This window comes from Hyaena hyaena, unplaced genomic scaffold (assembly GCF_003009895.1).
Source record: "Hyaena hyaena isolate Hyena2069 unplaced genomic scaffold, ASM300989v1 scaffold_261, whole genome shotgun sequence".
NCBI lineage: Eukaryota > Metazoa > Chordata > Mammalia > Carnivora > Hyaenidae > Hyaena > Hyaena hyaena.
Window position 1 is genome coordinate 1,005,328 of NW_024080893.1, and position 27,044 is coordinate 1,032,371.

The 27,044-nt window shown below is 39.3% G+C and overlaps 1 protein-coding gene across 2 annotated transcripts in view; it reads right to left on the minus strand.

Moving 5' to 3' along the window:
* Nucleotides 1-1,831: 1,831 nt before the first annotated feature.
* Nucleotides 1,832-27,044, minus strand: part of SLC17A8 (solute carrier family 17 member 8) — a 44,649-nt gene continuing 19,436 nt past the window's right edge. The window contains exons 3-12 of one of the 2 annotated variants that reach the window (XM_039245592.1): nt 25,678-25,796; nt 23,744-23,858; nt 21,445-21,532; nt 17,528-17,614; nt 16,818-16,957; nt 16,543-16,692; nt 15,445-15,577; nt 8,704-8,814; nt 4,345-4,472; nt 1,832-2,370 (exon numbers count right to left, since the gene is read on the minus strand). In XM_039245592.1, coding sequence (XP_039101523.1) covers nt 2,026-2,370; nt 4,345-4,472; nt 8,704-8,814; nt 15,445-15,577; nt 16,543-16,692; nt 16,818-16,957; nt 17,528-17,614; nt 21,445-21,532; nt 23,744-23,858; nt 25,678-25,796 — 1,416 coding nt within the window. In that variant the 3' untranslated portion in view covers nt 1,832-2,025. The remainder of the gene's footprint in view (nt 2,371-4,344; nt 4,473-8,703; nt 8,815-15,444; nt 15,578-16,542; nt 16,693-16,817; nt 16,958-17,527; nt 17,615-21,444; nt 21,533-23,743; nt 23,859-25,677; nt 25,797-27,044) is intronic. The other variant, XM_039245593.1, reaches the window with a different exon arrangement.

Sequence of the window (27,044 nt, forward strand, 5' to 3'; positions counted from 1 at the left end):
TATTGCAATCTATAATATTACCTTAGGGATTATCATGAGTTTTTAAAATAGTTGTTTGACTTTATTAACACAAGAAAGAATAAAACTCTGGCTACCATAAATTTCTCTTCTTTTTTTTTTTACTTAGAAAACAGCACAAGTTTCACAATAAATTCTATGGCTAATCGATGAAAATTGTATAGCATGCTTTCTTTTCAACTGAAGCATTCCCAAAAAGGTTGCAAGATTATAATGATGATGATAGCTAATGTTTACTGAGCACTTTCTACATGCCAGGAACTGTTCTAAGGGACTCACATGCATTCACTCATGAAATAAATTTAAAAGTATATGATAACATAAATTATATACAATGACATATTGGATATTATTTACTGGTCAGGCAATTCCTTTTTACTCTCAAAATTATTCTTTTTTAAAAAATACACTACAACTCTGCTGGTACAATAAGGGGCCAGAAATGTATACAGGAAAAATTACCAAAAAAACACGTTATAATAATAAGGTACAAGTAAATCCATAATTTTTTCTTTAATATTATATTTTTCTTCTGAAAATTGAAATGAAATTTTTAAAACCAATAAACAGAAAAATAATTTTATTTTCAAACAATCCTTTGCATGCCAATTTTAAATTTTAAAATGTCATTAAATTTTAAAATTTATCCAGAGAGTATCCATGTTATTGCCTTATGAGATCAAAGATGAATTTTTCAGCACTGTCAGTCTAGTTGTCACAGGTGTTTTCTTTCATCTTTTCATTTCATTTCCCTATATAATTACTGCCATAAGATAGTGGTTTTCCTCAATAACATTCAAAATACAGCAATTAGGAATATTTCGATTATAGTTGTGCATAGTTTGATCAAATTTCTAAATATGACCAACGGAAATGGCTAAAGACGTAGGTTTCTTAAAACAAAAGACTCTTTCAAGAGAATTTTACCTAATAAAACATGTGAACCAACTTCTTAAATTACTAAATGTCTTAAAGATGTATAAGTAATTTGGGACATTATTTAACTACATTCTTGATATTATGAAGAGTTGAATTCAGTCAAGCCCTTGTTTACTTTCTCTTAGCCATTCTGGACACCAGATCCCTAGAAATTTAGCCATCTTATTTAGCTTTTTTTCCTTTTTATTGTTCCTTTTCCTTCTTTCCTTTTAATTTTCTTTCTGTGTTCTTTTCTTTTCTTTTTTATCTTCTAACCTCTCTCTGAACCCAGGATCTTTGAATCCAGCCCCTCGTATAATGACAATACTTTCTGCCATATCAACCCAAATGTTTCCCATCCTTCATGTGTGCCAAAATAGGGAATTATCCACAAGACAACCCACTCCACTTTCAGTTTTCATTATTTAAAAAATGTGTACCCCTCTACTTGAGGTGAAAACTTCTTTCCCAAAATTGCCACCTATTTTGGACCCTATGAATCTCAGCCCTAGCCCTCAATGTCATGTTGCTTTAGCTTCCTTAGTTATAAAACGAAGATAAGAAATGTATGTCATAGCAGTGTGGAAATTAATGAGAATGCACATAAACCTCTGGCATGATGCAGGGTCCTCCTGAGAAGTAGCCTTTACTAGGAATATGAAACCCTCTTTTGCATGGCTGCCCTCAAAAATGTGGTGGCAGCTCTTGTTTTCTCTGCTTCGGGCCAAATATGCTCAATTCCTTCTATTTTTCTTTGCACAGCATGGTATTGTCTCCTTTATTCTTCTAGTCATTCCTTCATGAATAAGTCCAGTCCCTTTGAGAACTCTTCCTTGAGAAGAGTCAACTGCCAATCCAAAAGTTTTGGATATACTCATTTTGTCAACTGAGAGCAAGCCCCATACCCATAAGTGTCATTGCAAGATATTTTTCTTTTCTCTTCTCTATTGCTGATTAGGTTTTCCTTCCTCCCCCTCCTACCTCCAGGGTCCCCATATTTGACTCTCTGGCAAGCCAGGTTATGGGGAAGGCAATAGGTATGGATACTTTCTGGTTCTAAAGTGAGGAGATGGAAGTGCCCTTCCAACACTAGGCTGTGTCTGAGAAGTTTCCCTCTTCATTCTGGTAGGACGTCAGCTCTTCCTCATCGAGGGACACTGCTTTCTGTCCTCTCCATTTCTTCTTCTGGACTTCACAATTCTGGGTGGTGGCACCATAAGACATCTTCTTTTGGGGACTTGCAAAACCCTCGTGATTGAGTTCTGTCTCCTCAGCTAATTCATCTTGATCAATGATTCCACACTTCTCCTCAGAGAGATTCTCAGGGTCAGCCCATTTCTGTTTCTCCCCAGAAGCAAAGACCCCATAGAAGATCACGCCACTGTAGTGCACCAGGGCAGCTATGAGGAACACATTCTGCCATTCCTCACGAGTCTAAACAAGGAAATATAGTACCAATTAATGTATTTTAAGCAAAAACATAATTTTTTTAAAGTTTATTTTACAGAGAATGAGATCAGGGGAGAGTCGGGGGGCGGGGGGTAGGGGGAGGCAGGCGGGAGAGAGAGAATCCCAAGCAGGCTGCCGCTCTGTCAGCACATAAACCAATGCGGGGCTTTATCTCACAAACTGTGAAATCATGACCTGAGCTGAAATCAAAAGTGAGGTGCTTAACTGACTGAGCCACCCAAGGCACTCCTTAACCAAAAATCGAGATTAACAATAGGTTCTAGAGGCTTTCACTGGGACAAAAACTCCTGCCCACCCCAAAGGCAATGCTGTTCATCTAGGAAAGACATAGGTCAGAAGCATGCCCGGGAGCCAAACAGAATTTGAATGTTTAGAAATGAATGTTAAGGGAATACCTGGCTGGCTCAGTTGGCCAAGCAAGTGACTTTTGATCTTGGGGTTGTGAGTTTGAGCCCCATGTGTAGTGTAGAGTTACCTAAAAAAAAATTTTTTTTTAATGAGAGTTAACAGTACAATGAGTATAAAAATTAGAGACTACAGTGAATGTGCATTTTTTAATTTATAAAAATACTTTTTAAAATAAACAATATGTAAAAATACATGAGGCACCATTTCAATATACAGTGGGGTTTCCTTCACATGGTAGTTTAAATTAAACTTGCTTTAGAAACCCACCATTTTAAATATCAGAGCTCACCTTCTTGCTTGCTTGTTGGATACATAACAATATTTGAACCTTGAAAATGCTGACTCTTAGCTGTCAATAATGTATTTATAATCATATTTTCTGTGTAAATACAGTAAATCAAAAAATAATGGGAATTTGTGTTTAAAGCCAGGTGAAGTTGGGGTGTCTATGTGGCTCAGTTGGTTAAGCATCCAACTCTTGATTTTTGGCTCAGGTCATGATCTCACAGTTTGTGAGTTCAAGCCCCACATCAGGCTTTGTGTGAGCCTGCTTAGGATTCTCCTTCTCTCCATCTCTCTCTGCCCCTCTCCCATGTGTGTGCTCTCTCTTTTTCTCTCTCAAAATAAACAAAATAAACTTTAAAAAATACATAAAGTTAGGTGAAGTTAATATCTGAGATTTTAATCATTACCCATCCCATAATCTCATGAACAAAGAGGAAAACCTAGATCTTCTGCCTCTAAAACCCCCAAATCCCACCTTCCTTTTCTATCAAAAAATAAGAAAAGTTAACCTACACTTTCTCCTCCAAGAAGCTGGAAAAATTTCTGAAATCATATTAGTAATAGGCAATCCAACTAAGAAAATAGTTGGATAAAAACTCCATAGAATCAAAAAATTGCTATTTGTGGAAAGCAGCATCCTAAACCCTTTTCAGTGACAGAGATTAGGAAACCATGTGGCCTGTGGCTGAACTCTGGATAGATCTGGGCTCCTTCTCTAAAATCCACCCTCATCTGAATACACAAAGGCTCAGTATTGACTGAGTGCCACACCCTTGTAGTTCTTAGGTAAGGCCATTAATGTATTGTTCATTTTCTTCATAATAAGGAAGTCTAACAGCACTAATATCTCTACACTGGAACATGCTAAGTAATAGATGGAAACAGGCTATAAAGTTTAATTGCTTAGAATTATAAAACAATCTTGGGTAAATTATTTATCCTGAGTTTCTTCTTTGTGTCTCTAAATAGTCGTTATGATGTTCACTCCCCCCACCCCCAGGCCCACACTCCCCTTTTACTTCTTAGTTGAGGAAATATGGAAACAGACATCAATCACCCCTATTGCCATCAATAAACAGTAATTTTTTTAATAAAAAAGAAGAAAGAAAAATAGAAGTTCAAGTGACTCAGCCAGGGTCAAGAACACACACATTTACAGTCTGGGGCAGGGCTTTGAGATCTCAAGTTTGTGTAGTACCTCAGGCCTCTGATACTGCAACCCACAGCCCCAAAAGAGGACATTACCTTGTGCTTAGTCATTGCACCGACAATGAGGGGACAGACCATTCCAGAGAGGGTTCCCACTCCATTTGAGATCCCCATGAGAATGCTGGCATAGCGCGGGGCAATGTCCAGGTGGTTGACGTTAAAACCTACAGTAAAGCCCAAACCTCAAAGTCAGAGTCAAGAACATTTTGGGAACTACACAGCTTTTCCAACTCTCATCCATCTATTTGGTTTCCTCTGCGATATGACCAATGGATACCTCTACCTAGAGGCCTGTGTTGAGGATTGTCAGGCTGTGTCTGCAATGAGCAGAAAAATGTGCTGTGATTGATTAGCAATGGCTCCCATAGGTTCTCCATAGAGAGAATTAGGACACCCGTGCCTGTAAGTTTGGAACTCCAAAATAGTGGTGTTTTGGGCAATACTGCAAAATGGAAAGAATCACACTTACTCAGAGGAAACAATCACACTGATTATTTACAGTTTGATTAGAACAAGACAGGGCTTCATAATACCCCCCTTCCCAGTACTCAACTCACTCCCAGAAGACCACGCAGGGTAAGCCTGTCTTAGTGGCTGAATGGCACAGTGGAAAAGGTACTTTTTTGATAACATTTGCACAAACATTGGCAGAATCCACTGTAACTTATAAGAGACTTTCACATAATACTTGATCTGGAGTCTGTAAATCTGGATTCAAATATTACTTCTACCACTTATGTAATTTTTAGGCCTTTGTTTTCTCCGCTCTAATATGGAGGTAAAATGACTATCTAACGTATAAAGATGCTGTGAGATGAGCTTCAGGAAATACGTATGCAAGAGCTCTTAGCAGCATCTGAGCTCTGCTAACCAGTGTTACCACCACACCCGGGACTCTGCCCACTGCTGCCACTGGGCTAAATGTCTCCCTCTTTTGAGGTCTTCTATCCAAAGATAATGCTGTTAGGAGCAGTAAAATAATAAGTTTCCTACACCTCACTGTTAACCTGTTTATCAAGAGAGAAGAATGAGTGGAATGAAGGGAGAGGAGTGAAGACAGGGCACGGGGCTAGGTTCTGAAAGAGGAGACCACTGGCCCTGGGAACCAATTTTACCAGTAGTGCCCAGGAGTGCATTCTAGAGTTGAACAGCCCTGCCTCTGGCAGCTTAATTGAAATGCAAACCAGGACAAAGGATTTAAACCTTCTGAACCTCTGCTTCTTCATCAATAAGCAGGGATAATCATTCTTACAAAATTGTAAGAATTCAGTGAAATAACATATGCTAAGTACATGGTACATACGGTAGAAACCAACATATATGTTCTTCATGGGTGGTTATCCATCTGTCTCATTTACCATCATCTTCCCTGAACTGACACAGTGTCTGGTACATACTATGCACTTGATAAATAACTATTTAATTACCCATTTGAGCCATTGAAATTACAGCAGGGGATTGTAGGTTTTGTTTATTCATGTTTTTGTTTTCCTTTGCCTTGCTTTTCAATTCTCTATTATGTGCAAAGAACCTGAAAACAGGATTTAAAAACATTTTTTCCCTTGATCTGGCACATTGGTTGTTTTTCCCCTACCTTCATTCAGGGAGAATTTCAAGAAAACCTTTTTTGTAATAAATATACCTTCTCTTTCAGATCCAAGTGGCAGACCATCAGAATATAAAACAGCTGCAAGATTAATTAATCTTACTATTGATTTGAAAGTGATAAACACTTTATTAGAAAAGAACCCAGAGATAAGAAGCAATTAATATGATCATTGAGTATTATATTCTGATACAAAGCCTAGGCATCTGCGTTCAGCTAAAGATAATGTGAGAAAAGCCATTTAGATTTCTAGCTGCACAATCCTGGTATTTAGGAGAAAAAAATCATTGAAAAACTGAGATACTGATAGATTATTTTGTAGCAGATTTTTAAAAAGGCACACAAGTTGAGAGAGTCTGTCTTCTCTACATAGGACATTTCTCAAAGTAAGTATCGCCCTTTCTAATCTAACCCGTTTCCTCCCTCTAACCAATTCCCTAATGGTACCATTTTTCCCTGGCATCCCTAACCTTTTATAAAGTTGTCAGATAGCAGATCCTGAGGAATCATCACCCCCAAGGCCATAGTCCCTCCCACAGTGTTAGTGTTGGGTCAGATAAACCTTTTTTCCAACCCTAGCCACTCAATTTATGTGGGCAAATTAGGTTACCTTTCTAAGCCCCAGGCTCCTCACTCTAGTACAATGGATATAGCAATATCTTTCTCATAGGCTTGTCAAGAGGATTAAAGGAGATATATCAAAAAGTTACTAGCATTGAGTAAGTGCTAAAAAAAATGGCGGTACTGTGTTTTGGTATATTGGGTTTTTTCTGATAATGGCATAATTGTCAGTCCAGGAACAATGTGAAATATTTCATTACTGCTGAGGACAGGATATGAATACTTTTTGTATCACAGAGCTATCAGGGGAAGTTGTTCCTCAACATCTACTAGAAATAAATCATGATTGCTCTATCTTCGCTGCTCAGAGTATAGACCAAAGATCAGCAGCAGCAGCTGCTGTAACAAGGGGAGCTTGTTACAAATGCTGAATCTCAGGCCCCATCCTGAACCTGCTGAAATCAGAATCTTCATTCTTTAAGATCCTAGGGTGATTTATATGGGCATCAAAGTTTGAGAAGTCCTTGGCTAAAGTGTATAATAACTGAAGAACACAATTCACAATAGTGAATACTTATTCATTTTGTTGTGCATCTGGCACTGGACTAAGCATTTCAAATGCTTTAGTTCCACTAGAATGTAAACTTTATAAGGACACCGTCTCATTTTTTTCACTGCAATATCCCTAGTGCTGAAAACAGCAACCAGATCATAGAAGTATGAGTGAACGCATGAAATTATCTGAAGTTCATTGGGCTCTCCCAATAACCCTGTGACGTTGTCATTATACTTCTCCAATTTCTGAGTGAGGAAACTGGGGCTTGAGAATTTAAATAAATTAGCCAACTTTTCCTTTTATAAATAGCAAGTAGTAAAGAGAGACCTCAAAATCAGGCCTATGTACCTCCAAACCCAAGTTCTTGGTTGCAAGCTACTTATATTTAAAATAAGAGTTTCGGGTGACACCTGGGTGGCTCAGTCGGTTAAGCATCCAACTTCAGCTCAGGTCAGAATCTCACCACTTGTGAGTTCGAGCCCCACATTAGGCTCTGTGCTGACAGCTCAGAATTTTTCCCCCTAACTTCACTGTTCAACAGCTCTATTTATTTTGAAAAGATCAAGGCTTTATTTTAGGGTGGTTTAGAAAACTACCAGAGGCTCCATATTTTTCTGTCTTGGAACATTTGTCCTCTGATCTTTCAGGCAGCCTGGAATGATAGAAAGAGCACTAGCAAGGAGCCAGCCAGAACTGTACTTTACTTCTTTTGCCACCAATTGTATGGCAGTAGAAAAAGATCTACTTTTTCTGAGTTTTAGGTACCTCACCAGTAAAATAGTGGTGTTACCTACTTGCTTCACAGTGTTGTGAGATACACATGATATATGTAAACTATTCCGTAAGTGATCATTGTCAGTGTTACAGTATGTTTTAAAGGTAAAAAAAAATTAAATTTACTTTTTCACCCACTTTTGCATAGGGAGCTTCTGAAGCTCATAAGACACGATATGATAGCACCCTGGCCTGTCACACAGTAACAGTAAGTAGACTGGTCTCTGCTTCTGTAAAACAGAGACTGATGCCACTTAGGGTAGCATGAGAATTACATAGAGGGATTTGAACAGGCCCAGGCATGGAGTTGTGATTGGTTAGCTCTCACAGTCATCATTATTATTCTTTCTATGTACTCTCTCCTATTGGGAAAGTCACTTCCCCTCTGCATTTCCTTCTTTAGAAAATGAAAGCCATGCAGAAGATAAAAGCTTCCAAAGAAGCTTTCCACTCTAAAAAAACTTCCGATTTTATGACACTACATCAAATGACTACATCATCTGACTTTTGAGCTAATATTAGCCGTCTCTAGTTAGAGGTGAGGATAGAAAATCAAGAGCGTCTGTGAGGAAGAGTTACCTGGTCCTAAAGTATCAAGAGCCACTTAACCCAGGACACATGCTTGTGCCTGTGCTCACAGCTCAGGGGGGGTTGCCTGCACTTTGTGTCTTCTTCCAAGTAGGGAGGTAGGGGCAATTCCAGCTCGCCTAGACTCCTAGGTCTATTCCTCAGCAATCTTACAAAGTCATTCCCACATGATGAAATTCTCTAGCCAGTAGCCTGCTCATTGGGAATTACCTGGCTACTAAAGGAAAGTCATACAATATTCTTTTCCTTCCTTCCTCCCAAGACTTGCTGAATCTGTAGAAAAGATTTGGAAAACCAAAGGACACCTCACCTGAAATAGCAAAGCCACTAAATCCTACAGCAAGCACCAGGAAGGAGATGGCCACCCCTTTAGTATGGGAAAAGCCAACCACCAGGAGTAAGGTTGCCTCCATGCCAAAACCTGCAAATGCAAACAGCAGGAAAAAATATTGTTTACATGTCAGTCAGCTCTGTTCATAAATTTACCAAATAAGAATATAATTCATATTTCCATGGGCCTAGTTTTTTAGGATGTGCATTCTGACACATTGCTTACAATATTACTTGGGTGCTTCATGATTACAAGACTATGCTAATATTACCCAGGTGTTCTGTGAGCCTTCCAACATGCACTCTGATCCATGTTGAATACTGAGCGTTACCAGCAGGTTTCAATGATGCCCTTGGGATGGGGGATATTTATTATCAGTTGCTTCATGGGTAATGGGTACTGATCCCCCCCCTTTGGTTATATAAGTTATGGCCACTCACAGAAAAATATAATGACAATATTCTAACATATATCACCAGAAATGACCAGAACGCGTTAGAGAATATCGGAAACAAAAAGCAGATCCTCACCTCTTGCAAAGCATAAGGCAAAATTCTTCCCTTTCAGAAGTTCACCAAGCTCTCAGGCCTCTTTATAAAAGCCATGAGACATTTGCACAGAAATACAGCAGGACAGAAGTACTTTCTGTTCCTTTCATTCTAAATAACTGAATCCAGTACAATAAAAAAGGATGAAGAAATTATGAAGATGTTCCTTCTCACAAAACACACACCACACACATATACATACATACAAGCACACACACTTGAGTTCAGGCAACAGCAGATAGAAAGATGATGTAAGTGCCATTTCCAGGTATATGAAGTGCCCTGGGAGGTAGAAGACAATGATGCTTCATTCTGGAGACTGTCTGCTGATTCCAGACATCTCCACCCAACTGCCCTGTAGTCACCTCAAAGACCATATTAGATAGAATTAATCTATCAACTATGTTTACAACCCAGACTTTACATTCAGACAAGCCTGGGTTCAAGTTCTACCACAAAATCACTAATGATGTGACCCTAGACAAGTCACTTCACCCCTTAGATCCCTCATTCTCAAAAATGGGGCTAATGATACAAAGTTGTAGGATGCTGGAAGATTAAATAAAATTGGATATATAAGGCATCAAGTGCAGTCCCTGTCACATGAGCACAGCTCAAAAGTCAACCGAAAGTGGGATGCTTACAGTCACATTGGAGCATGTGACTCTTGATCTTGGGGTTTTGAGTCATACCCCACATTAGGTATAGAGATTACTTTAAAAAAAATTTTTTTTAAAAAAAGAAAGTCAACCAAAAGTCAAGCGTACAAATCGCAGAATCATCTTGGACACTTACTCTTCCTCAGCTTTCACATACAAATTTGTGGGTGTCAAATATGACCTCTGTGTATCCTCTTCCACTGTCTCATTCCTGGGTGCCACTAGTTCTCATCTAAACAAATTCAATAGCTCCTTTGTTGACCTCCCCACCTCTTCTTCCTCTGACCCATTCTCCACATCACTATCTCTCTAAACCACACATTTACTCCATTGCCCTTTTGCTTAAAACTTTTGTCAAGAGTCCCACGTTATCAGCATAGGACATATAATAAGCCCCTCCTGATGGTCCAGTTTCATCTGCCAGCCCTCACTGCCCTGTCCCTGGACCGTATAAAGCCCTCTGTTGTAGCCATGTAGATCTATGAGCATTTCCTACTCATAACACAGTTTCATCCACATTATGTATTTTTACAGGCTCGCTCTTTGCCTGCGATACTCTTCTCCAGATACTTACTTCTCTTTTTCTGGAGCAAACTTACTATCCCTTAAAGGCCGTTTCAAATATTATTTCTAGGAAGCGTCTCTGACAACCCTGCCCTTTCCCGCACTGGTGAAGCTGACATCTCTTTTTTCTTACTCATTCACAAATCTTTCAACAGTGCTTTGTAATTTTTCATTTGTGTTTCTGCCTCTGCCACAAACTTTGACATTATCCAGAAAGATACCACGTATACAGCACAGAGCCTGGCTAGCATGTAGCAGACACTCAATAAATAGATAATGAATTATTGTAAAGGGAAGAAAATGGGACCTGGAATCAAGACAGTTAGCTTGAAATACAAGCTAAAACACCTTTTGTAGAACTTGGTGAATTGCGTACCTTCTGAGTTCATTTTCTCAAAACTATCACAGAAATAAAGCAAGCATCAGTAATGGTTTTAGATGGTCATTCAAAAAGAATCAGATGAAATGGGGAACAGCGGTGCTTTTTAACTAGGGGCTTTATATCACCACTACTTGTTAATTTTGTTTCAAGATTTTAAATCATACATAGGCGAAAATTGCTCGTATTTTATATACTAACTAAAAGTGTTTCTGAAGTGGCCCATTTTAAATAACAAGGCATCTGGCTGAAACTTTGTTTCTTTTTAGTTTTATTTGTTTATTTTGAGAGAGAGAGAGAGAGGAGAGAATGTGCATGAGCCCATAGAAGAGAGGCAGCGAGAGGGGGAAAGAGAAAATTCCAAGCAGGCTCCACACTGGCAGTGCTGAGCCCGACACAGGACTTGATCTCATGTACCATGAGATCATGACCTGAGCAGAAATCAAGAATCTGATGCTTAACTGACTAAGCCCAGGCGCTCCTAGCTGAAACTTCTTTTATCTTAGTACTCTAGACAAAGGTTGTACTGAAAAATCAATTCCCCCAAAGAATTAGAATGGAGACATTTTGTGAAGAATAAAACTTACAAATGACACACTGGTTCATCTGTAAAGGAAAAAAAATGATCTTTGCCAAATAGTTAGTAGATTTCCAAAGGGAGTGGGGGAAGCATTTAAGAGCTTAAATAGTTTCTATCTATAGTGAGAAATGCTAGAGCTATGACTGACTGTATTTTTCAGGAGCTTTAAGATAAAATTTGAACTTCAGAGTGATCAAAAGACCTTGAAAGTGAACCTATTCAGAGCTGGCCAGAAGAACATAACTAGGATTTAAAGGTCTGAGAAAAATGTTCACTTGATATTAAAACAATCTAGTGTTCACACTGGCAACCGATGGAGCCAGACTAGAATTTTTTACCTCAGTCACACTTTACCAAGTACTATAGAGGGAAGTACAGGATTTGACATCTGTTTTTGAGGATCTTGGAAATGTGCCCTGGTTGAGAATGAACTAGAACAGATCTTCAGGTCTTAGGTGATCTGTTTGCTTTAAATGATTCTAGCAGCAAACATCCTTTGCCTGTGGAAAGAAAAGAAAGTGACAGACTCTAGGAAGTGTGTGAGCCTTCTCAAACGAGAAATTGTCCTCTACATTTCTTCTTAGAGAACATGAAACCAACTAACATTATCTAGAAGATCATGCAAGTGCTTCATTATGTCCCAAATCAATCTGGCTTGTTCAATGATGGCACACAACTCTCTCCTCATGTATTTATTTCTAGTCTAGCATCTTTGTATATAAGTAAAATAGGACAATCATTTTTTAAAACATTCTATGTAGAACTCACTGATCCTGCTATTTCAAAATACAAAATGACATGACAAGATATGCAGAGAGGTTTTGGGAGTTTTGTTTTGTTTTTTAAGATGGGAGAGAGGCTGGGGAGGTTCTATGTTTGCATTCTAGTTTTGGGGGGAAAAGAGATTTGTTTTTAATAGTCACTTTGTTAACACTTTAAAATCTTTGAGAATTCTCACCACCACTCCTGCCCCCCATGCCAACACTATCGATTGTGGAGGAACAATGGCTAAAGTGATTGTGGCAAAATTAAACACAAATGAGTACGTTTGGGGGAAAATTAAACACAAACATAAAGTATGTTCAGATTTTCCAAGGCATCTGGCTTAGGAAAGGTTGTACAAGTGGAGTTGAAATCCAGAATTTTCTTTCAAGTTCCAGATTAAGAAGTTGCATACTTTTGGCTGTGGGAAATATATTTGAATAGCAAATATTTATTGAATACCTCCTTAGAAAAACTTCTGTTTTGTCAGTGTCTTAAACACAGGAGAGGAAAAACGCATTAACATCTACTGAAAACCTTCCATAGGTTGGACCCATTCTAGGTGCATTTGTATGCTGGCTCACTTAACATTTGGAACAATCATTGGAAATAAATACTATTATTCAGATTTTAAAGAAGAATATTGGGGGGGGGCGCCTGAGTGGCTCAGTTGGTTGAGCGTCCGACTTCGGCTCAGGTCATGATATCACGGTTTGTGGGTTCGAGCCCCGTGTCAGGCTCTGTGCTGAATGCTTGCTCAGAGCCTGCAGGCTGTTTCAGATTCTGTGTCTCCTTCTCTCTTTGCCCCTCCCCAGCTCATGCTCTGTCTTACTCTGTCTCTCAAAAATAAATAAATGTAAAAAAAAAATTAAAGAAGAATATTGGGCTCAGAGAATTTAAAAATCCATTCTCTCCACCTCCATTGACACCACTTTAGCTAAGAATAACCAAAATAGCCTCCTAACTGGTCTCCCTTCTTTTATTCTTGTGTTCTATGTTCTATCAGATTTGAAAATATAAATCAAATCATGTCACTTTCCCTGCTTTAAACCCTCTACTTGCTTCCCAGGGCATCTCAAATAAAACCCAAGCTCTGCACATGTCTACAAAGCCTCCAAAGATCTCAACATCATCAAGCTTTCTGGTCCCATCTCCTGTCATTCTCCACCTCACTCCTTAAGCTCCAGCCATTCTGACTTTCCTTTCCTCTGCTCTCTGACATGCCACATTAATGCCTGCCTCGGGGCCATTGCACATGCTATTCTGCTTAAAACACTTTCCTTCAAGAAGTATAATAAGGTAGTACATGATGAGGTACCAACCAAGTATATGCAGAGGAAGGAGTAGTCAATAGAAGCTGATATAGACCTCACAAGGAGGATGAACTCATGTGGAAGGATGTGTGAAGAGGACTAGGGTGAGAATTGAAGGTGAGAAGAGCTCACAGTCAAGAGCAAGGGAGTAAGCAAAGCTGGAGATGGAAAGAGATACCCAGGGCCTGCTGTGGAGGGCTATTCAGCTGGAGCACAATGTGATACCCAGAGGAGCGGCTCCTGTATGAGTTTCTGATTGCTGTTGTAACAAATTATTACAAATTTACTGGCTTAAAACCACACAAACTTATTATTGTGCAGTGCTGAAGCTCAGAAATCTGAAAGGGGTCCTAGAGAGCTGAAATCAGGATGTTAGCAAAACTGTGTTCCTTCTGGAGGCTTTAGAGGAAAGTCTATTCTTGCTTTTTCCAGCCTCTAGAGCCTGCCTGCACTCCTTCGATTGCAGCTGCATCACTCTGGTGTTTGCCTCTACCATCATATCTTCTTCTCTGACTCCAACTTCTTCCCCTGTCCCTCCTGCCTCCTCTTATAAGGAATCCTGTGATTACATTGGGATTGGGTCCACTCAGAGAATCCAAGATCATCTCCCCATCTCAAGGTCCTGAACTTAATCATATCTCCAAAGTTCCTTTTGTCATATAGAGAAACATAAGCACAAATTCTGGGAATTAGAACGTGCACATCTTTGGGGGCCATTATACTGTCTACCTCAGCTACTTTGAATGCAGTGCCTTAGAGCTTCACCTCTCACTTTCCAGAGAGCAGATCCACACCTGCCAACCTTTGGCTGCCCGTGGAGAAGTTCACATCAATGGCAGGGCCAAACATCTCTGCCTGGGACCAGCAGTCAAACTGCTGGGAGACTTGATGCCAATAGATTATTCCCAAGCTCCCTGATCAGACTTTATATCTGAAATGCTTCTGGACCACATTATGTCTGCTCTTGTGTAGCCTCTGTATAATCTTCACTTTTAAGTATCCTGACCCATCTAATCTAGAGTGACAGTCCATACCTTCCCTCCTTTCCAAGTTAATATTGCAGTTGTGACCTTTCACCCATAGATGGCACTGTTCTCTACCTCCTGCTCGCACACCCTGACCCCAGTCCACAGGAGTAGCTGCAGTGACTGGGACAATGAGCTCAGACAGAGATCTTGCACAGGATCTGCCATGTGAGCAAGTCACTTTGTTTTACCCCAGTTTCTTCACTGTAAACCACAGTGAGGAAATAGCTTAGTGTCTGACACAGAAAGCATCCAATAAATGCTAATTTAAACACAGAAACAACAACAAAAATGATTTAAACAAAAGTGGAAGGTTTAAAAAAGGTGAGCAGTTATAAACATTGTAGGGGTTCATGATTACCTTTACCTCCCCCTTTTGGAAAATCAACCAGCTTCTGATTTGTCTTTGCAAAATCAAAACATAAAACAGAAACTAAATAAAAGCAGAAAAGTGTGTGTGTGTGTGTGCGTGTGCGTGCGCGCGTGCATATGTTAAGAAAGAAGACTATTCAGAGGAAATATTTTTCTTGTGTTTCTTACTAAAACCTGTATATAACCTACATAAGCAAAGGATTATTTGTATGGGAGAATGTATGGGAAGGATAAACAATAAAGATACGTCACAGGAAATCAGTTTGCTTTGGCTGAAGAGTAAATGAAAGAAGCATTTCTGCAGTTGGAGGTGAGGACTGATTTACCAGCTAAGTTGTCCTATCTCAGGCTGCACAAGCTGGATGTTAGCAGGGGTGTGATGGATGCTCAAGAGCTGGGGGATGGATTTAGGGGCCTTTAAGATCCTTTTTGATGATTAGACAGAACCCCCAAAATATGCTCTGCAGTTCATCTCACTCTGTAAAGGCTACTTAAGCCACCAATGAAATCCATAGTACCTCCACAGTTCATGATTTTTCTGACAGCAGTTGTGGTCAAAATTTTTCTGCTTCTTAAATAATCAGCCAATTGTCCTCCAATCGGCACAATGATGGTCATAACCATGTGTGGGACTGCTGACAGAAGACCCACCTGGAGAGAAAAGAAAAAACAATGAGCTATTTTTAGCTGCTTCAGACAAATGTACTTCCCTAATCGTTGCCCACCCCTCACCAAGTTTAATCATCTAATTATAGGGGACCCAGATAGGCCTGAATTTTGTAATAAATAACAAATGAGTGAATGCTTTTAAGTATAGACCTGTCTCTCCCACCAGACTGGAAGCTCTTTGAGGACAGACCTGACTTGTATTCGTCACGGGGGCCCCGGCACCTGCCACAGGGCCTGGCACATGGTAGTTAAACACTTGTCACAGAGTGAGCGTTCATGGATGGCAACCACTAGGACTTGACTATATATATAGCTCCTCCATGATCATTCCACACAGGACCTGGAGCTATGCAAACATCTACCTCTACTAGGCCGCTGTTCTTTCCCTGTAGGAAGGTGGTTAATTCTCTCATGATGACGGCTTATGTTTCACCATCTACATACACCTTTCCTCCCTAAAATGCAGACAACCTAATCACAGTGGCTGGGGACATTGAAAGAGGTTCTTTCTAAATCATACAAGGCAATGGTTATTATTGCTATAACTACCATTATAGAGAGAACGGTGGTCTGCAAAGTAAGCTTTAAGGATCTTACTGCTACTCACTGAGTAATTTATAAGAAGGAAAAAAACCCTCTACCCTCAAATCTTTTTATTCTTACTTAATATGCATTTTGTGAGTTTAGCTTCAAAAACACTTTGAGATAGAATAGAACATAAGTCCTTAAAAGCACCTTAAAACAGCTCTGATCCTTACAAAAAAGAAATTAAATAGCTAGGTATACTGTGCCCAAAATATATAACTTGTTTGACCCCTAGGGTATTAGGTGTCACAGAACTGTTATGAATTTTGATCAGCAATTTAATTATCATATCATGCAAAGATTTTTTCAGTAGAAGCAAGAGATTTAAGGTCCAAGAACATTTGAAGCATCTATGTGTTTACCTTACTTATTGCAAATCCAAAGACCTCTTCGAAATAAGCAGGCTGACTTATTAACAGCAAATAAAAAGTCCAGCTTCTGCAAAAATTTGCCACAATGATTGCATAAACTGGCAACGATGTGAAAAATCTTTTCCATGGTGTGTTAAATTTCTAGAGAGTAAAAATACCAGGAGATTTTTAGTGACTGTATTGACATATTATTTTTCTTGAGAGGATAACACAATCACTAAAAGAAGTAGAAAATAGGCAGTCTTTATCTGTCCATCTCTACTTACACTGAGATTAACCACGTTGGCTCCTTCTCCTATACTTGTCTCTATGTAGGTCCTCTCCTCACTGGATATTGTTGGGTGAGCAGCGGGACACTCATAGGCCTGCAGAAGCCAAAATGTGTACCAAATAATCCCAAACATACCTGCAATAAAAACAAAAGGTTTAATGATATGGTTTCCTTGTCTTCTGTCTCTAAGTTGTCTGATTCTCAAAATATTGCCATATGACATGATGTTCATCTAGAAGGAAGTATTTTGTTGCTTTTCCTGTTGTTGGCTGGCACATAAAGAAACGTAATATTGTTCTCATTAAGAAAGAAACTTTAACATAAGCATTAAATGAATCATAAACAGACAAGTATTCCACTTACATGATAAACTTGTTTTAATAATCTCTATTTTCATATAGTAAATTCTTTTTTTATATTTATTTATTTATTTTGAGAGAGAGAGAGACAGAGCGAACATTAGAGAGGCAGAGAGAAAGATTCCCAGGCAGGCTCCATGCCATTAGCACAGAGCCTGATGTGAGGCTCAGTTTCACTAATGGAAAGATTATGCATGACCTGAGCTGAGATCAAAAGTCAGACACTTAACTAACTGAGCTATGCAGGCACTCCATTCATAAAGTAAATTCTTAGCCAATCCCAGTATACAGTAAAATACCATTTCTATGAGTCAACCATGGGAACTCATAGAGTCAAATTACTCACCATAAATATAAAAGACAGAGGCCCATCCAATGTACTGTACCAATACCCCAGCCAGAGGCATGGCAATCACTGCCCCCGCGTAAGAACCTAGAACAAGGAAACATGGATGGAAACTTAGCAACTGCCCCTCATGCCCCTTCAAGCCATCTCGAGTTCCTATTGTGGAGATGAGGATGAATCGAACCGAGCGAGAGTCAGAATGCCTCTGTGAAGAGGGACAAACTCCCCGTGTGCCTTACCACAAGGCTTCCAGCAGAGAAAGTTCACCGGATGCCCTTTAACTACATCCAGGTACCATGGAGGGATGAGACAAAGATTGCTCAGGCACAGCAATTTGGAATTACATGAAAAAATAGAACAAGAAGAAAAACCTCAGAGAAATTTGAAAAATTCAACCAGGTACAATATATTTTATTGTATGTTAATTTTATTTTTGAGAGAGAGAAAGAGAGTGTGACCAGGGGAAGGGCAGAAAAAGAGGGACAGAGGATCCAAAGCAGTTCCACACTGACAGCAGTGAGCCAGAGTCTGACGTGGGACTCGAACCCACAAACCATGAGATAACAACTTGAGCCCAAAGTCAGACACTCAACCAACAAAGCCACCCAGGCCCCCCAACCGGGTATAGTACTATGTGCTGAAGACAGCAAGAAAAGGCACAAATAGATCTGTCTTTCAGAGCTCACAGTTCAGAAGGTCTTTAAATGAGGGACTTCGGACTATTAAGAAATCAGTCTTTTTAGAGTCTTGATTTTTTTTTTAATCAGGAAACAGTTCTATTCCAGGATGGCAGTATGAACAGGATGGCTTCTCTCTCCACCTACCTCTGGAATGGGCATGTGTTTAAGTTTATTTCTTTGTAAATACTTAACCTTGTAAATACTCACCTATATGTGGATGTTTGTCTTGTCTAGACAAGATAATGAAGACTAGAGGCCTGGCCTCCACTATGCCCTACAGCTCTGTGATATCTGCTGTAGAAATACAAGCCCTGAAAACTCCCAATCAGTATTAACTGAATCAAAAAAAAAAAAAAAAAATTACTGCCTAAAATTCCCTCTGAGCTGTGAATGAAAAAATTCTTGCTCAGAAAAAGTGAGTAGCAACAGGAAATTCTGTATCTCAGATCCTAGTGCAAAGGGAGACCTTCAGGAAATGGGAGTTTAGGGATCTTCCCAGAGAAAGAGATTAAATTCCATCTTTCCAACCTGGGCCTGACTGGCCTGGAATCCCAAACCTGAGCATCACGGCACCAGAGGGAGTCTCTCAGTCTGTGGGAATCATTTTCCTCAGATAGAAGTTGGGAATGAAATCTCCATATCACAGAGTCATTTTGAGAATCAAATAAACTATGTCTCTAAAGATGTTTTGTAAGCTGTAGTTAGTGCTGCACAAATGCCATTACGCTACTGTAATGTACAGAATGACAATGCATTTTTTTTTAACCTCAACTTCCTCAAACCAGGAAGACAAGCATCCAAAGGCATGTTGTTTAGAAAGAGCTGCAGGCCTGATTCTGCTGTGGGTGTGGAGAAGGTGGTCTTCCCTGGGCCATATTTCCTGGAACTGAGGGGTAGGAAATGTTAGGGACAGGGAAGGTCAGGGAATAACCATCAGCAGCTAAGATGTGTTGGATGCTTTGTGTGTGTCCACTATAAGGCTGAAGATTCTAGACCCAAGATTTTATTTAACCCTTTTTTCAACCTCTTGGCGTTGGTACCAATATTATCCCCATTTATGGCAGAAACCAAGGCTGGGGGAAGGGAGGCAAATTGCCTGAGGTCACACAGGTGTGAATCCAGAGCCTTTATCCATAGTCCTGCCTCCTCCACTTAAAAATGCCCATTATTTCCTCATACTAGGAATCATTCTTTCATAGAGGACATTTTACACTTTAAACTGTCCTTCCCTGTCTAGTAGATAAACTTTTCCTCATCCTTCTGGACATGGCTGCGTGTCATCTCCTGTCATACCCACAGCCCCTGAGCATACCCCCATGGGGTGCACCATCCAAACTGCCCTGGGGGAGCTAACTGTACCTTGATCTATCTGTGGGCTGGCAGTGGAGGACAGAGGAGCCCTCCAATGCTTGTGGAATGGCAGGAGGAAGCAGACTAGCCATTTGGGGTGGGAAAGTCCCCAGTTCTGCCCTCCCTAGCTGGGAGAACTTACTCGACTGGATATTTCCTAAAGACCCTGTCAACTCCAATATTTTTTGTGTAAGAACCGATTACTCCCAAATCTGGGTTTCCTTCTAATGACATTTTTCCTTGACTGTTCTTTCAAACCAAGGCCACACCTTAGCCAGGAAAAGTAATAAAGCCTATGACTTTGATCAGGTAACTTTCCTTGAGAGTCAAACTACTTCGTAAATCAACCTTTTAAGGGTTATAAAAACACCAAGAATGGGGAGTGGCAGCTAGTCATCCTTGCGTTGCTGGCAAATCAAAATGAAAAGCCTTATAAATAAACCATCGAAAGAAAATAAAGTCAAGGATCTGACATCTCACAAGGTCAGAATCTTATATTCTTCTAGAGCTGGCACAAGGTCAATAGTGGAAGTGGAGATGGTCTTGAACTATAAGCAAGAGGAGAAAAATGGTTTCTAAGGACAAGAGAGCTTAAAGACGCAAGATATCTCACTCTGCATTTAGTTCCAAACTAGGCATAAAATAGGCACATTGGTGAATATTCACACCAAAGTCCCAGAGATTCTATATTATTATTATTATTAATTATTATTATTATTATTATTTAAGAAAGCAAAGAGAAACAGCAGGGGAGGAATAAATTATAATATTCACAGAAATTAAGAGGAAACATTATTTCTCCCCTTAGCTAAGGAATACAATTTAGTTTCTCTTAGGAAAGTCACACTAGCTTGAAAAACTAGACAGAACTAAATTTTGATCCTAATTTTTCCCAGTCTCCATTGTAGTTTTAATGACCTAAAGTATTTTTGTCTTCCCATGCCCCTCCCCACATAAAAAAAAGATTGGAAAGTATATTTTACAACTGTGTTGATGGTGCCAGCATGCACTGTCCTTGTTCAATTATTGATTGGTATCTAGGTAGACCCTTCAAATACTGATTATTTCTGAGATACATAGAGGCCCTTTCCAAAAACATGACCTGGAGTAAGACAACCTTAACAAGGTGAAGTCTGATGACCCAGGAATTAAAGTCACATCACTACTTAAGGACCACTAATATACTTTCAGGTAAGATGGATGGCCTCCATTTTCATCTGTAATGTAATGGCAAAAATTAATTAAAAGATCTCTGTGATAATGTGTACATAGTAATGTAGTGAGGAACCTTCTGAATTAAGAATCAGGTGGTCCTGGGGCACCTGGGTGTCTCTGTCGGTTCAGCATCCAACTCTTGATTTTGGCTCCAGCCCCACATTGGGCTCTCTGCTGTCAGTGCAGAGCCTGCTTTGGATCCTCTGTCTCAATCTCTCCCTGCCCCTTAGACCCCCCTCAAAACTAAATAAATAAACATTTAATAACAAAGAGAATCAGATTGTCTAGATCCCCTTCCATGCTCAGTGTGACCTTGGACCTTAATTTCCATTCAATGAAACTAAACTATAAACTTTAATTTCAGTTTCTCCATCTGTAAAAAAAAGAGGAGGAAAGGGCTTGATGATTCAATCTCTTCTGCTTTTGATTTTGGCAAATATTTGTTGGCTAATTCAACAACCACTTCCAACCCCTTCTTTTTTACCGTTCTCTACTAAAAGCACTGGAAAAGCTAGCTGCCTCTGTAGTTGGTAAAGCATTTGACACAATAGGGCCAATTGTGTCATTTTTGGACTTCTGTTATGTGAAAAAAAAAAATAGATTCTACCTAGTAAGATCTTTACTTGAAGCCAAAGCATTCTCAAGTAAAGCTTACAATTCTAATACACTTACCACAAAAAGAGGTTGTGGCCAGTCGGCTTCTCTCCAAAGGTGGTGCCCACTTACTCCACATCCCGTGGCAGGCTGGGTAGGTCACACCCTGGCAAAACAGTTGAAAATAAATTATTTGATTTGACTCCAGTTTCTGTTTGTTTAAAATACGGATCCTGCTTCTTTAAGACAGGCTACAACATAAAAGCCCAATTTATAAATACCAAGTAGCCTGTGTCAGGTATTTTAACTGACTGCACAGATGCTGAAATTTGAATATCAGCTCAAATGTAAGAATGGTGGGGGATGGGGAAGAGGTCTTTATGTTTCATATTATTATTGAATATCAGTATAGGAAGGGACTTCTGCAATCAGTTGATCCATCTCCTCATTTCAAGGTGTAGAACCTGAGGCTAGAACCATTAGGTAACTACTCTGGTCTTCACGGTCGTTAATAGCATGTTCTTTCTACCCATCACTTTTTTCTAAAGTGCAGTATATGTCCCTCTAGCGGGACTAGAGTTAGATTTGAGTTGCCACAACAACCGACATTTTTTTTAAGTTCATTAATTTATTTTGAGAGAGAGAGAGAGAGCACGAGCAAGGGAGAGGCAGAGAAAGAGAGGGTGAGAGAATCACAATCTGCATTGTCAGTGCAGAGCCTGACGCAGCGCTCAAACCCACTAACTGTGGCATCATGACCTGAACCAAAATCAAGAGCTGTAGGCTTAACCAATGGAGCCACCAAGATGCCCACAACCTACATGTTTTGTCATAATTGGTACATGTATATTCTAACGGGCTTCAGACAAAAATGTAACTGGCACACGAAACCCATGATTTCGAAGATATTGTTGCTTATGATGTTCTTTTGGGGAGTGTAGGGGCTTTTTAAATGAACTGATCTAGGGGAAAACTATAGGTAAATAATAGTACAAATTGTATATGGATATGACAAAAGTAAGAAAGGGTAGAGCTTGGGAAACACTGCTCTACATCAGGGCCTGAGAAACTATGGCCTGATTTAGCACACCATCTGTTTTTGTATTACTCGTGAGGAAGGACTGGTTTTTACATTTCTAGACTCACGTTTTTATTTTCTTATTTTTTATTTTTTTATTAAGTTCTTTTCTTGGGGGGGTGCCTAGGTGGCTCAGTTGATTAAGCATGTGATTCTTGATTTTTAGCTTGGTAATGATCTCATGGTTTGTGGGTTTGAGCTGCACTAACAGTGCAGAGCCTGCTTGAGATTCTCTCTCTCCCTCTCTCTCTGCCCCTCCCCTCCTGTATCTCTAGAAAATAAATAAACATTAAAATTTTTTCTTTAAAAACTTTTTTTAGGGGTGCCTAGGTGGCTCAGTCGGTTAAGCATCTGACTTTGGCTCAGGTCATGATCTCACAGTTCGGGGGTTCGAGCACCACGTTGGGCTCTGTGCTAACAGCTCAGAGCCTGGAGCCTGTTTCAGATTCTGTGTCTCCCTCTCTCTCTCTGACCCTCCCCTGCTCGCGCTGTCTCTCTCTCAGAAATAAATTTAAAAAATTAAAAAAATTTTTTTAAAAAACAAACTTTTTTTTAAAATTCCAGGATAGTTGACATACAGTATTATGTTAGTTTCAGGTGTATAATATAGTGATACAACAGTTCTATCTACTACTCAGTATTCATGGTTTTCAAGTGAGTAACAAATTAAAAGGAGAATAATATATCATGGCATGTAAAAATCGTATGAAATTCAAATTTCAGTGCCCAAAAAGTTTTATTAAAATTTGGCCATGCCTATTTGCTTATCTCTGGTTGCTTTTGTTCTACAATGGTCGAGTTGAGTAGTTGCCACATGGAACATATGTCAAAGTCCAAAATATTTACCTTTTGACTCTCTACCATGCTACCTCTTTCTCTGAGTTAAATCTCTGTGTAACGCTACACCCTGGAAATTTACAGATTTATTAATAAATACATTTCAATTGCTTTAGTGGAAATGGCCACTGCCATGTGAACTAAAGGATTTGGGCATCAGTCCTTTCATTTATTAAAGGAAATATTAAAGGGTTGGATTAGATTATCTCTAAGACCATTCCTGGCTCACCTGAAATTCTGCACTCTATGAAATAGTCCTTTATTGTGTACAAATTTGTAATCACACAAGTCATTTTCATTAAACTGCTCGTAACTGTAGTCAAAACCAGAGAGTGAAAATAGCAGAACAATGTGGAACATTGGAAAACTATGCAAAGCAGGTTTTCCTCAGAAGCTGAATTTTCTAAAGGACCATACTTTATTTAGCAATATCAAAAAAACTTTAAGGAAAGAAACTCCTACCTCCACTAGACCTTGCAAAATTCTGACACACATGACACAGCCATAATGCACTCTGGCTGCCGAAGGAATGAACATGTTCAAAGTTGATGTTAAGAAGATGGCGGCTCCAAAGACCCTGAGGGACCAAAACACTGTGTTAGTGGGCAGGTCCACTCACGGATGTGGTACTCTAGTTAAACATCAGGAATGAACCTCACCATTCATGGAAAATCACCATGGAAATTAATAGAAAGAGAAATAGATGTCATGTTAGGGTCTGGTGTATTCCAGGCTGGACTCTGGGCTGTTTTGATACCTGACCTCATCCCTGGAACAGTTACAGACAGGTTTTTGGCAGTACAGGGATGTCTGACCTGAATGAGGTCCTGAAGCTGGAAACCGACCAACAGGAGTTGAGCTTGCTGGAGATGTACCATTCTGCTTGGTCCTACTCAACTGACTCACTCTATACCACATGACATCTGCACATTTGGATTCTGTCTCCTGCTTTGCAATTCTGCTCTCACTTTACTAGAAGGCTACCGTATCTAAAATCGTGCTATGTCCTAAGACTATCCAAGCACAAAACAGGCTGTGTACCTACCTGTCTTAGCCCCCAACTCGCTGCCCAGTGTCATTTGCCCTCCCCTTCCTGCCTGGATCAGATTATCCTGGGAGAAAAGGACAGGCAGCATTTTCTTCCTTTCTCACACATTAATGATGCCTCAGCCCTTTTAACATGCTGGGAAATATTATATGAGATTTCTTTTTATGGCTGAAGTGTAAGCAGTAAATTCAAAGACCATATAAGCCAATATTCTATCACTTTTTGAAAGGAATACAATAGGTTAAGTGACAATGAATGAAGGACACAAATTAGACAAGAACATAGGTAAATACAGTCAGGCTTGTACATATTTAGATCTTATGGTAGTGACTTTTAAACTTTTTTGACATTGACCTATAAAACAAAATATATTTTATATTGCAACCCAATACATAATCCTACACACAAATTTAACTAAAACAAGTTTCAAAAACCAATACTTAAGTGTGCATGAACTAAGATATTTCCTATTCTATTTGATTATCTTCTATTTTTCTCTCTTTTTTAATAATGTGCTCATTGGTAAATCACTATGTTGATTTCATTATCATCTCATGAGTTGTGTTTTAGAGTTTGAGAAACAAAGCTTTATAAAATGTACATTTCATAAAATACACATATGTACAAATCACACGGGACATACAATCAGAAGGAACCTGGAAATATTTAGTACGCTCCTTTTCCGCTACATATATACCCTACATCTCTTCCAAGTGGCAGTCTTCTGCTTAAATACCTCTACTGACAGAGACCTCAACTGCTCCTTGAGGCAGCTCATTCCATCTTGGACAGTTTTAATTGCCCAAACAGCTGCTGTAGAATCTCAAGAGCATTGAAGACATCTTACAATCTAGAGGCAAGCCCCTACTGCCCATATGACAAAACCTTTATGGTACAGGAATATATTAACATAGTACATAGGATCACAGAATGTCACTTGTCAAAGAGAACTCAAACATAACCTAAACCACGCTTTATTTCATAGATGAGGAAACAGAGACCCAGAGAAGGAAGAAAAGAGACTCAGTAGAGGTCACCAAGTGAGTTACTTAGGGTTCAGGAACTGTTTCTCCTGTTTCTCCTGAACTGATTCTCAGATTCAATCACCCTTTTGACTACATAATCACTAAAAGAATTGCAAGATAAATTAAAATTAGACAAGAAAGTAAATAAAAAGAGACTCTCAGGGAACAGAATCATATGGGATCAATCTGTGTATCACATCTATTGGAATGCTCCTATCTCTCATTCTGTGTCTCTAAATCAAGAGCCAATTGTGCAGATTTTATAAAAACACAAAATCATGTTATGATCTGTACTGCATTCATGTTACATCAATTTGTCTTACCTGTTAGCAGCAAACTTATTTGAAATGAAACCACCTGGAATTTGTGTCACAATATAACCCCAGAAAAAAGATCCATGGATAAGGCCCACTGTCTCTGGATCCCAATTAAACTGTGCTGTCTGAAATGAGAAATCAGATATAGTTGTGTTTGTAAGAAAACACTTGGCCACCATTTTTCACTGATGATCCTACATAATAACCCCACGAGGTCCTTCTTTCCTTCCTTTATTCAACAAATATTTCTGGATGGCTTCTTGGATGCTTGAGATATAGCAATGGATGCAAAAAAAAAAAAAAAAAATCCCTGCTCCCAGTGAGCTTGCTTTTTAGTGAGGGCAAGGCGAGATTATGTACAAATTTAAATAGACATATATGTGATACATATATATATGATACAAATATATATGATACAACTCTTAGGCCATTGAAAATGTGAGTCTTCAGGGCTGGACTCCCTGTCATTACTTTCTTCACAAAGTAACTCATTCCTTTCAGACTCCTTGAAAAGATCCCTTCCTCTGAAGAAGCTCCCCAACTCCCTTTTGAAGTGTCACTTTTTCTTACACTTGTCTCACAGACCTCTGTTCCTACAGTTATGGCCGCTGCACCATACTGTTCTCAAACCAGCCATTCACATTTACATTTCCCACACTGGTGGCAAGCAACTCTAAGGTGCTAGCCATGTCATTTTGACTTTATAGCCTTCATACCTAAAATAAATTCCTGGAACGTACAAGTAAATATTTGCCAAATGAGTTAATACATGAATGGTTTCATAAGTTACTGGGGCACCTGACTGACTCAATCTGTACAGCACGCAACTCTTGATCTTGTGGTTGTGAGTTCAAGCCCCAGGCTGGGTGGAGAGATTTCTTAAAAACAAACTCTTTAAAAAAAAAAAAAAAAAGCACTGATATCAATATGTAAGGTGTTCCTCTTATGGAGGAAGGGTTCTTAATTATCTAGATAGTATGCCTTATAAATTCTCATCAGTTTATTTTTCTGTCACAAGTTGTTACATATTTATTTGCTCATTTATTCAACATTCACCTAGTGCCTCCTGTGTGCCAGGTAAGGTGCTAGATAGTGTAAATACTAACTCAAACAAGAATTGCCTTTGAGTTGTAGATCACACTCCATGTAACATTGGCCTGTCCTCTATACATTATTTCCCATTTTGCCAATTAGGAGTTGAAGTTTAAGAGCAAAATGAAACTGGGGTGTCTGTCTGGCTCAGTCGGTGGAGCATGCAACTCTTGATCTTGGAATCATAAGTTCAAGTCCACATTGGGTAGAGATTACTTTTATAAAAAAAAAGAATAAATGAAAGTAACAATCATTAATTCAAATCAGCTCAGTAAGTTTTT